General features: G+C 50.9%; 1 protein-coding gene across 3 annotated transcripts in view; it reads left to right on the top strand.

The window, feature by feature from the left end:
• LOC142251459 (semaphorin-3F-like) overlaps positions 1–7,481 on the top strand; it is a 127,166-nt gene extending 119,685 nt beyond the window's left edge. For all 3 annotated transcript variants that reach the window (XM_075324280.1, XM_075324278.1, XM_075324279.1), the window contains one exon: positions 6,735–7,481. In XM_075324280.1, the coding sequence (XP_075180395.1) occupies positions 6,735–6,980 (246 nt within the window). In that variant the 3' untranslated portion in view covers positions 6,981–7,481. The remainder of the gene's footprint in view (positions 1–6,734) is intronic.
• The last annotated feature ends 4,570 nt before the right edge of the window (positions 7,482–12,051 follow it).

The following is a 12,051-nucleotide window of genomic DNA, read 5'->3' as shown; positions in this document are numbered from 1 at the left end:
CGCCTTAAGGACACACGTTATCCCTTCCCCCCTGACGTTGTTAAGGGCTGGGCTCAGTGTCCCAAAGTGGATCCTCCAGTCTCCAGACTGGCGGCCAGATCCATAGTTGCAGTGGAAGATGGGGCTTCACTCAAAGATGCCACTGACAGACAGATGGAACTCTGGCTGAAATCCATCTATGAAGCTATCGGCGCTTCCTTTGCTCCGGCATTCGCAGCCGTATGGGCACTCCAAGCTATCTCAGCTTGTCACTCGCAGATTAATGCAGTCACACGTGTCTCTGCTCCGCAAGTGGTGTCCTTAACCTCTCAGGCGTCGGCATTTGCGTCCTACGCCATTAATGCTGTCCTGGACTCTGCGAGCCGTACGGCGGTAGCATCCGCCAATTCGGTGGCAGTCCGCAGGGCCTTGTGGCTACGTGAATGGAAGGCAGACTCTGCTTCCAAAAAGTTCTTAACCGGTTTGCCACTTTCTGGCGACCGCCTGTTTGGTGAGCGATTGGATGAAATCATTAAACAATCCAAGGGAAAGGACTCATCCTTACCCCAGTCCAAACCAAACAGACCTCAACAACGGAAGGTACAATCGAGGTTTCGGTCCTTTCGGCCCGCGGGCAGGTCTCAATTCTCCTCGTCCAACAGGCCACAGAAGGGTCAGAGGGACTCCGATTCATGGCGGTCTAAGTCACGTCCTAAAAGGACCGCCGGAGGAACCGCTCCCAAAGCGGCCTCCTCATGACTTTCGGCCTCTTCAAACCGCATCCTCGGTCGGTGGCAGGCTCTCCCGCTTTTGCGACGCCTGGCTGCCACAGGTACAAGACCGTTGGGTTAGAGACATTCTGTCTCACGGTTACAGGATAGAGTTCAGCTCTCGTCCTCCGACTCGTTTCTTCAGAACATCTCCGCCCCCCGAGCGAGCCGATGCTCTTCTTCAGGCGGTGAGCACTCTGAAGGCAGAAGGAGTGGTGATCCCTGTTCCTCTTCAGCAACAGGGTCACGGTTTTTACTCCAACTTGTTTGTGGTGCCAAAAAAGGACGGATCTTTCCGTCCTGTTCTGGACCTAAAACTGCTCAACAAACACGTAAAAACCAGGCGGTTCCGGATGGAATCGCTCCGCTCCGTCATCGCCTCAATGTCCCAAGGAGATTTCCTAGCATCAATCGACATCAAAGATGCTTATCTCCACGTACCGATTGCACCAGAGCATCAGCGCTTTCTGCGTTTCGCCATAGGGGACGAACACCTTCAGTTCGTGGCACTGCCTTTCGGCCTGGCGACAGCCCCACGGGTTTTCACCAAGGTCATGGCAACAGTGGTAGCAGTCCTACACTCTCAGGGACACTCGGTGATCCCTTACTTAGACGATCTGCTTGTCAAGGCACCCTCTCGAGTGGCATGCCAACACAGCCTGGACATTGCTCTGGAGACTCTCCAGAGATTCGGGTGGATCATCAATTTCCCAAAGTCAAATCTGACACCGGCCCAATCACTGACATATCTTGGCATGGAGTTTCATACTCTCTCAGCGATAGTGAAGCTTCCGCTGAACAAACAGCGTTCACTACAGACAGGGGTGCAATCTCTCCTTCAAGGCCAGTCACACCCCTTGAGGCGCCTCATGCACTTCCTAGGGAAGATGGTGGCAGCAATGGAGGCAGTTCCTTTTGCGCAGTTTCATCTGCGTCCACTTCAGTGGGACATTCTCCGCAAATGGGACAGGAAGTCGACGTCCCTCGACAGGAACGTCTCCCTTTCTCAGGCAGCCAAAGCCTCCCTTCGGTGGTGGCTTCTTCCCACTTCATTGTCGAAGGGGAAATCCTTCCTACCCCCATCCTGGGCGGTGGTCACGACGGACGCGAGTCTGTCAGGGTGGGGAGCGGTCTTTCTCCACCACAGAGCTCAGGGTACCTGGACTCAGCCGGAGTCCTCCCTACGGATCAATGTTCTGGAGATAAGGGCAGTGTATCTTGCCCTGAAGGCGTTCCAGCCGTGGCTGGAAGGCAAGCAGATCCGAATTCAGTCGGACAACTCCACCGCGGTGGCATACATCAACCACCAAGGCGGAACACGCAGTCGGCAAGCCTTCCAGGAAGTCCGGCGGATTCTGCTGTGGGTGGAAGACACGGCATCCACCATATCCGCAGTTCACATCCCGGGAGTAGAAAACTGGGAAGCAGACTTTCTCAGTCGCCAGGGCATGGACGCAGGGGAATGGTCCCTTCACCCGGACGTGTTTCAAGAGATCTGTTGCCGCTGGGGGATGCCGGACGTCGACCTAATGGCGTCACGGCACAACAACAAGGTCCCGGCATTCATGGCACGGTCTCAAGATCACAGAGCTCTGGCGGCGGACGCATTAGTTCAGGATTGGTCGCAGTTTCAACTGCCTTATGTGTTTCCTCCTCTGGCACTGCTGCCCAGAGTGTTACGCAAGATCAGGTCCGACTGCCGTCGCGCCATCCTCGTCGCTCCAGATTGGCCGAGGAGGTCGTGGTACCCGGATCTGTGGCATCTCACGGTGGGCCAACCGTGGGCACTACCAGACCGACCAGACTTGCTGTCTCAAGGGCCGTTTTTCCATCTGAATTCTGCGGCCCTCAACCTGACTGTGTGGCCATTGAGTCCTGGATCCTAGCGTCTTCAGGGTTATCTCAAGAGGTCATTGCCACTATGAGACAGGCCAGGAAACCAACGTCCGCCAAGATCTACCACAGGACGTGGAGGATATTCTTATCCTGGTGCTCTGATCAGGGTTTTACTCCCTGGCCATTTGCCTTGCCCACTTTTCTTTCCTTCCTTCAATCCGGATTGGAAAAGGGTTTGTCGCTTGGCTCCCTTAAGGGACAAGTCTCAGCGCTCTCTGTGTTTTTTCAGAAGCGCCTAGCCAGACTTCCACAGGTACGCACGTTCCTGCAGGGGGTTTGTCACATAGTCCCTCCTTACAAGCGTCCGTTAGAACCCTGGGATCTGAACAGGGTGCTGATGGCTCTTCAGAAACCACCGTTCGAGCCAATGAAAGATATTTCTCTTTCACGCCTTTCGCAGAAAGTGGTCTTCCTAGTAGCAGTTACATCACTTCGGAGAGTGTCTGAGCTAGCAGCGCTGTCATGCAAAGCCCCTTTCCTGGTGTTTCACCAGGACAAGGTGGTTCTGCGGCCGGTTCCGGAATTTCTCCCGAAGGTGGTATCCCCCTTTCATCTCAATCAGGATATCTCTTTACCTTCTTTTTGTCCTCATCCAGTTCACCAATGTGAAAAGGATTTGCACTTGTTAGATCTGGTGAGAGCACTCAGACTCTACATTTCTCGTACGGCGCCCCTGCGCCGCTCGGATGCACTCTTTGTCCTTGTCGCTGGCCAGCGTAAAGGGTCACAGGCTTCCAAGTCAACCCTGGCTCGGTGGATCAAGGAACCAATTCTCGAAGCCTACCGTTCTTCTGGGCTTCCGATTCCCTCAGGGCTGAAGGCCCATTCTACCAGAGCCGTGGGTGCGTCCTGGGCTTTGCGGCACCAGGCTACGGCTCAGCAGGTGTGTCAGGCGGCTACCTGGTCGAGCCTGCACACTTTCACGAAACACTATCAGGTGCATACCTATGCTTCGGCAGATGCCAGCCTAGGTAGGCGAGTCCTGCAGGCGGCGGTTGCCCACCTGTAGGAAGGGGCCGCTTTACGGCTCTATTACGAGGTATTATTTTACCCACCCAGGGACTGCTTTTGGACGTCCCAATTGTCTGGGTCTCCCAATGGAGCGACAAAGAAGAAGGGAATTTTGTTTACTTACCGTAAATTCCTTTTCTTCTAGCTCCAATTGGGAGACCCAGCACCCGCCCCTGTTCCCTTCGGGCTGTTGTTCTTTGTGTACACATGTTGTTCATGTTGAATGGTTTTCAGTTCTCCGAACTTCCTTCGGATTGAATTTACTTTAGACCAATTTATAAGTTTTCCTCCTTCCTGCTTTTGCACCAAAACTGAGGAGCCCGTGATGCACGGGGGGGTGTATAGGCAGAAGGGGAGGGGCTTTACACTTTTAAGTGTAATACTTTGTGTGGCCTCCGGAGGCAGAAGCTATACACCCAATTGTCTTGGTCTCCCAATTGGAGCTAGAAGAAAAGGAATTTACGGTAAGTAAACAAAATTCCCTTCATTTGTAGACAATACTACTGATCAACATGACAATTTTGGGCAGAAAACCTCTCAACTTAATTAGCAATTGTCAGGGTCAGAACAGCAGGACAAAAAAAATGTACCGTATTTTTCGGACTATAAGACGCACCGGACTATAAGACGCACCCTGGTTTTAGAGGAGGAAAATAGGAAAATAAAACTTTAAGCAAAAAATGTGGTCATGACACACTGTTATGGGGCGAGGATCTGCTGCTGACACTGTTATGGGGGTAATGTCCCCAAATTCTCTACTAAGATACCCCATCCTGGTAATGATCCTCCTGCCTTGTATATGATCCTGCTATAAACCCCCATCCAGCCTGTTCACATACCCCCCCATCCAGCCTGTTCACATACCCCCCCATCCAGCCTGTTCACATACCCCCCCATCCAGCCTGTTCACATACCCCCCCCCCATCCAGCCTGTTCACATACCCCCCCCCCATCCAGCCTGTTCACATACCCCCCCCCCATCCAGCCTGTTCACATACCCCCCCCCCATCCAGCCTGTTCACATACCCCCCCCCATCCAGCCTGTTCACATACCCCCCCCCATCCAGCCTGTTCACATACCCCCCCCCATCCAGTCTGTTCACATACCCCCCCATCCAGCCTGTTCACATACCCCCCCCATCCAGCCTGTTCACATACCCCCCCCCCCATCCAGCCTGTTCACATACCTCCCCCATCCAGCCTGTTCACATACCCCCCCCATCCAGCCTGTTCACATACCCCCCCCCATCCAGCCTGTTCACATACCCCCCCCATCCAGCCTGTTCACATACCCCCCCATCCAGCCTGTTCACATACCCCCCCCCCATCCAGCCTGTTCACATACCCCCCCCCCATCCAGCCTGTTCACATACCCCCCCCCCCATCCAGCCTGTTCACATACCCCCCCCCCATCCAGCCTGTTCACATACACCCCCCCATCCAGCCTGTTCACATACCCACCCCCCCCATCCAGCCTGTTCACATACACCCCCCCCATCCAGCCTGTTCACATACACCCCCCCCATCCAGCCTGTTCACATACACCCCCCCCATCCAGCCTGTTCACATACACCCCCCATCCCTCCTGCTCATATACTCCCATCCTGCTATATGCCCCCATCGTGCTCATATACCATCCTGGTATATGGCCTGTATCCTATAGCACAGAGAAAAAAATAAACGTTTATACTCACCTTTTCCTCACTCCCTGCAGCACCGATCACATCTTCCTCTCTGGCACGCTGATCTGTGTGTGTGGAGCCGTTCCCCTGCTGCATCGCGATGTCTTCCTGTCTGTGCCGATCAGCTGACCAGCTCAGCACAGATCAGCTGACCGGCACAGACAGGAAGACATCGCGTGCAGCAGGGGGGCGGCTCCACACACGGGGATGGGTGAGTGCACTGATTCACTGCACCCCGCGCTGGTAATGACGCGCGGGGGGCAGTGAATACAGCCGCACATGATCACTCCAGGCTGTAATTGCCAGGGGTGATCATGCGGCCGGCTCTTTGCTATGCGCGCGTCCCCGCTCGTCCTCCCGCCCACCTGTCAGTGCCGGCTTCAGCGCTGAGAGATGGGCGGGAGGATGGGCGTGCATATGTAATGAGTGGGCACACGTGGTCACGGCAGGCGCTGCTGCTGCCTGCTCGTGACCCCGATGACCCGCAGCACCCTCATTCCCAGCCGCAACCCTATAGTCAGACCATAAGACGCACCCCCAACTTTCCCCCAACATTTGGAGGAAAAAAAGTGCGTCTTATGGTCCGAAAAATACGGTATATATACTGTATGTGTGCAATAATATTCATCATAATTGATGATTAAAAAATACAAACAAGGCCCAATGGTCAGTACTTAGCTACACTCAGCCGCTGGGTCATTGACTTGTTGGAAGGTGAAATGGAGGTCCCAGTCTGAAATGATTGACAAATTGAAACAGATTTTGCGCCATCCATTTTCACCACGACTTGGACCATTTTCCCTGTCCCTACTGCTAAAAAATACCTTCCCCCCCAGCATGATGCTGCCACCATATTTCACTGTGGGTATGGTGTTCTTAGAATGATGAGCTGCATTAGTTTTTTAGCCAGATATAGAGTTTACCTTGGTGGCCAAAAAGTTATATTTTGGTCTCATCTGACCCCAGCACCTTCCTCCACACATTTGGAAAGTCTCCCACATATTTTTGGCAAAATGAAAAGCCTTCCAATATTTGACTGTAAGTAAAGACTTTTTTTCTGGCAGCTTTTCCATAAAGGCCGGCTCTATGGAGTGTACGGCTTATGGTGGTCGTATGGCCAGATCCTCCAGCCTCTGTCGCTCCTTCAGGGTTATTGTTGGTCTCAGTGCTACTTCTCCCCTTGCTTGGGCTGAGAGTTTTAGTGGGCGGCCATCTCTCTTGCCAGGTTTGTTGTGATACCCTGTTCTTTCCTATATTTTTCTCACTTCCCCAACTTAGACTATTTAGTGTTGATGCATCAATCGTTTTACAAAAAAAATATTTAAGCAGTCTGTAATGTAACAAAATAGGTAATAATCGGCCTGAATGAGCCCCTAATCTTGTGCTCCCCCACCAGGTACGTCTTCACTCTATGGAAGGAGGCGCCATTCTACGCTCCGTCCAGATAAATGACGCCGGCCTCTACACGTGTCTGGGGACAGAAAACGGCTTCCGCCGCTCACGTGGTAAAATAAGACTAAGTGTTCTACCCCGTGAAATGCTGGAAAAACTGACATCAGCCCCAACAATGTTTCCATTACCTGCACAATGCCCACCTACCCGCAACAGGCAAAAATCAAGAACACAAGCAGAGAGGAACTGAAGCGGTAAAAACCATATGGACAAACCAGCCAGAGAGAGCTGGCCGGCCGCAGCCACAGGAGCCACGTTTTCAACGCAAGAGACTTCAACTGCTAGGAGACATCTCCTTCCAGCTGCCGTGCCGGCCACGAGTGCGGATGAGTATTGGTTTGTGTAGGGCTGAGAGGTGTTAGTGGTAGTAAGACATTCCAGAACGATACTTTGTATAGAGATGTGTGTGAGTGAGTATGTAGTGTGAGTGTGAAGTATTCCTATTTATCACAAACACTGGATGCCAGATTTCTTGTTTCAACCTGTGAGCAGCTGCCATGTTGTGCGCCATCCTCAGCCGAGTCACTGGGTTTTCTCTTCATGTATCCGATTTCCTGCACAAGAGACTGATTGCACCGGGAGCAGCACATTTAACTGGACAGATGCCAGGCGACAATGCCGGCGCGCCTGGAACTAGCAATATCAGATTCACAAAGCGAAGGAAGAAATTAAATCTATTTTGTACCTGTCATTATTGTATTCTGTGTCCCCGTGGACTGCATTTTCACTCCCAATTTATACATTTTGTGCTAATATCTCTATGCTGCACAGTCTAGACTTTTTTTTTTTGCCTTTCCTTTAAGGGAACCTGTCACCAGATTTGGTGACTATAAGCTGCGGCCACCACCAGTGAGCTCTTGTATACAGCATTCTAACATACTGTATATAAGAGTCCAATGGTAGTAACCACAGCTTATAGTCACCAAATCTGCTGACAGGTTCCCTTTAAAGTCTAAAATATTCAGTTCTGGGTCTAGAAAGGAAGAAAATTATATATTATGGTTATAGTAACTGTTTAAAATGAACTTTGGTCATAGGAAAAATCCCTTTAATCAATAGATCTTGGAATATTAATAAGTTCCACAATTAGATGTTTTAAAAAAAAATGTTCCTGTACTGTGATTATCTTATATATGTCACTGCTATGTACTGTAGAATGGCCGTGGCTGACCGTTCGGGAACATAGTCTGATCATACCACAGTTCCTGAGAAAGGGAGGGCGCCCAAGAGTACACAGACATTACAGCATAGGATCACAAATAACTCTAAGATAAAACTTTAGAAAAAAAAAAAAAGGCAGGGAAATGGTTTACCTCACAAAAAGAATCATCTTTTTGTGAGCTAAAACATTCCCCTGCCTTTTTTTTTTTTTTTTTTTAAATGGTTTTACCTCAAAGAAATAATTATTTGCAAACCGGTGCTGTAATATTTTTATACTGGTGTGTCTCCTCCCCCCTCCCAGGAGATGTGATCTGATCAGACCATGTTCCTGTACTGTCAGACACAGCCATTACACAGTATATAGCAAGAGCTTCTCCCTGCCTGTAAGACACTCTGCTACACTACACTACACTATTATATCTATACAGAACAGCAGTCTGATGTTCTATAGATCTCACGGTGATTTTGACTGTCACCATCTCAAAGGCATATTCCTACTCAAGAATCTATTGTGTCTGAGGAAGACCCAAATATAGGGGTTGAAACGTTCCAATTTTTGGATTTTTTTGATTGCCTGTATAATAAAGTCCTTATATTAATTTTGGTGTGCCAATTTTTTCTGCATCTAATTGTGAAACGTATTATTATTCCAAGATCTATTGATTAAAATGAAGTTTGTTTGTGGGAAACAGCGACACTAAAATAGGCTAAACTAGATAGACTTCCTTCAGCCTTACAAACTGTTACTATGAAAAACCCCCTTTAACCCCTTCACGACCTTGGACGGATCTAGCCGTCATGGAGCATGTCAGGTTAAGCCCCGCCCCCTGCCTGTTTTCAACAGCTGACATGTGTGCCTGCATGTTGCGAGTGGAATCGCTTCCACTCGCAACATTTAACCCCTTAAATCTCGCTGCCAAAGTCTGGCAGCGAGATCTATATACGCGCAGCCATGATTTTTACTTACCGCCGTCCCCACTGGAAGTCACGTGAGTGATCACGTGACTTTCGGTGGTTGCTACCGTAGCACAGGGTCATGTGATGACGCCTGCAGCTATGATGTTTCACTTTCGTTTTCCCTCAGCACGGAGCAGAGGGAAACAGGAAGTGACTGTATCTGCTGTTTACAGCTGTATAGCTGTGATCAGCAGATAGATAAGAGCGATCGGATTGCTGATCGCTATAGCCCCCTAGGGGGACTAGTAAAATAAAAAAAAAAAAAAGTTTTAAAAAAAACCCCTAAAAGTTCAAATTATCCCCTTTCACCCCATTAAAGGGTTTAAAAAATAAATACACACATTTGGTATCGCCGCGTTCAGAAATGCCCGATCAAAATATAAAATTAATCTAATTGGTAAATGGCGTAGTGGCAAAAAAATTCCAGACGCCAAAATTACGTTTTTTGGTCGCCACATGTTTTACGCAAAATGCAATAACAGGCGATCAAAACGTAGCATCTGCGCAAAAATGGTACCATTAAAAATGTCAGCTCGAGACAAAAAATAAGCCGTCACTGAGCCATAGATCCCAAAAAAGAGAATTTTGTTACTTACCGTAAATTCTTTTTCTTATAGTTCCGTATTGGGAGACCCAGACCATGGGTGTATAGCTTCTGCTTCCGGAGGACACACAAAGTACTACACTTAAAAGTGTAGCTCCTCCCTCTGAGCTTATAAACCCCCTGGTAGCCAGTCCTAGCCAGTTTAGTGCAAAAGCTAAAGGAGAATAGCCACCCACAAGTAGAACCGAGTAAGAACCGGAACAACCGGAGACTCTGTCCACAACAACAGCCGGTGATAACACGCAGAACAAGAAATTGCCAACAGGCAACAGGGAGGGAGCTGGGTCTCCCAATACGGAACTATTAAGAAAAAGAATTTACGGTAAGTAACAAAATTCTCTTTTTCTTTATCGTTCCTTTGGGAGACCCAGACCATGGGACGTTCCAAAGCTGTCCCTGGGTGGGAATAAACAGAAAAAACTAAGAAGTAGGCGGAGCCTAACTTCACAAGTGGGCGACAGCCGCCTGAAGGATGCGTCTGCCCAAGCTCGCATCTGCCGAAGCATGAGCATGCACTTGGTAGTGCTTCGAAAAGGTATGCAGGCTAGTCCAAGTGGCAGCTTGACAGACTTGTTGAGCCGTAGCCTGGTGCCTAAAAGCCCAAGAGGCACCGACAGCTCTGGTCGAGTGTGCTTTGATCCCCGGCGGGGGAGGCACCTGAGTACTCTGGTAGGCGTCCGAAATGGTCGATCTAATCCAACGGGCCAAGGTCGGCTTAGAAGCAGAGAGACCCTTGCGCCGCCCTGTGGTTAGCACAAAAAGAGAGGTGCACCGCCTAAGCGCAGCGGTGTGAGCCACATAAATCCGGAGAGCACGCACCAGATCTAGAGTACGCAGCGCTTTCTCAAAGCGATGAACAGGGGCCGGACAGAAGGAAGGCAAGGAAATATCCTGGTTAAGGTGGAAGGGAGAGACCACCTTAGGAAGAAAGTCCGGGGTCAGACGGAGAACTACCTTGTCTTGGTGAAAAACCAAAAAAGGTGACTGAGGAGAGCGCAGCCAAATCAGAGACTCTCCTGAGAAAAGTTATGGCAACTAGAAAGGCCACCTTTTGAGAAAGACGATACAAAGAAACCTCCCCAAGAGGCTCAAAAGGGGGTTTCTGCAATACCGTGAGGACCAAGTTAAGGTCCCAGGGATCCAAGGGCCGCCGATAAGGCGGAATGATGTGAGACGCACCTTGCATGAAGGTGCGGATCTGAGCCAGCCGGGCGAGACGCCGCTGGAACAGCACTGATAGAGCTGAGACTTGTCCCTTGAGAGAGTTGAGGGACAGTCCTAGCTGCAGACCGGACTGTAAAAAAGACAGAAGGGTCGGCAACGAGAATGGCCAAGGAGAATGGCCGGAAGAGCGACACCAGGACAGGAAAATTTTCCAAGTCCTGTGATAGATCTTAGCGGAGGAAGACTTACAGGCCCGAGTCATAGTGGAGATGACTTCAGGAGGAATACCAGAAGCCGTCAAAATCCAGGACTCAAGAGCCACGCCGTCAATTTGAGTGCCGCAGAATTCGGGCGGAAAAACGGACCTTGCGAGAGCAGGTCTGGACGGTCCGGAAGATGCCACGGCATCTCCACGGACAGTTGGAGCAGGTCCGGATACCAAGCTCGCCTGGGCCAGTCCGGTGCAATGAGGATGACTCGACGGCCCTCCATTCTGATCTAGCGCAGGACTCTGGGCAAGAGAGCTAGAGGGGGAAACACGTAGGACAGACGAAACTGGGACCAGTCTTGAACCAGAGCGTCCGCGGCGAAGGCCTGAGGATCGTGGGAGCGAGCCACGTAAACCGGAACCTTGTTGTTGTGACGGGATGCCATTAGGTCCACGTCCGGAGTGCCCCACTTGCGGCAGATTGACTGAAACACTGCCGGGTGCAGGGACCACTCGCCACCGTCCACGGATTGACGGCTGAGATAATCTGCCTCCCAGTTTTCTACGCCAGGGATGTGGACTGCGGATATGGTGGACTTGGAGTCCTCCGTCCATTGAAGAATGCGTTGGACCTCCAACATTGCCAGGCGGCTGCGTGTCCTGCCTTGGTGATTGATGTAGGCAACCGCTGTCGCGTTGTCTGAATGGACTCGAATGTGCCTGCCCGCCAACAGGTGGTGAAAGGCTAGGAGAGCTAGAAGCACAGCTCTGGTTTCCAGCACATTGATTGAAAGGGCTGACTCTGTGCTCTGTGGTGGAGATGTACCGCTCCCCAGCCGGATAGGCTGGCATCCGTGGTGAGAATCACCCAGGACGGAGCCAGGAAGGAGCGCCCTTGGGACAGGGAGAGGGGTCGAAGCCACCACTGAAGAGAGCTCCTGGTCCGTGGCGACAGAGCCACTAACCTCTGTAAGGAGGAAGGCCGCTTGTCCCAACAGCGGAGAATGTCCAGCTGCAGAGGACGCAGATGGAACTGGGCAAAGGGAACCCCCTCCATGGAAGCCACCATTTGACCCAGCACCTGCATCAGGCACCTGAGGGAAGAACGGCGGGGCCTCAGGAGAGAGCGCACCGCTAGCTGGAGAGACTGCTGTTTGATTAAGGGCA

The sequence above is a fragment of the Anomaloglossus baeobatrachus genome, chromosome 9 (genome assembly GCF_048569485.1).
Source record: "Anomaloglossus baeobatrachus isolate aAnoBae1 chromosome 9, aAnoBae1.hap1, whole genome shotgun sequence".
NCBI classification, from domain to species: domain Eukaryota; kingdom Metazoa; phylum Chordata; class Amphibia; order Anura; family Aromobatidae; genus Anomaloglossus; species Anomaloglossus baeobatrachus.
Note: the sequence above shows the minus strand (reverse complement) of the source record. Positions and strands in the feature narration are given on the sequence as shown.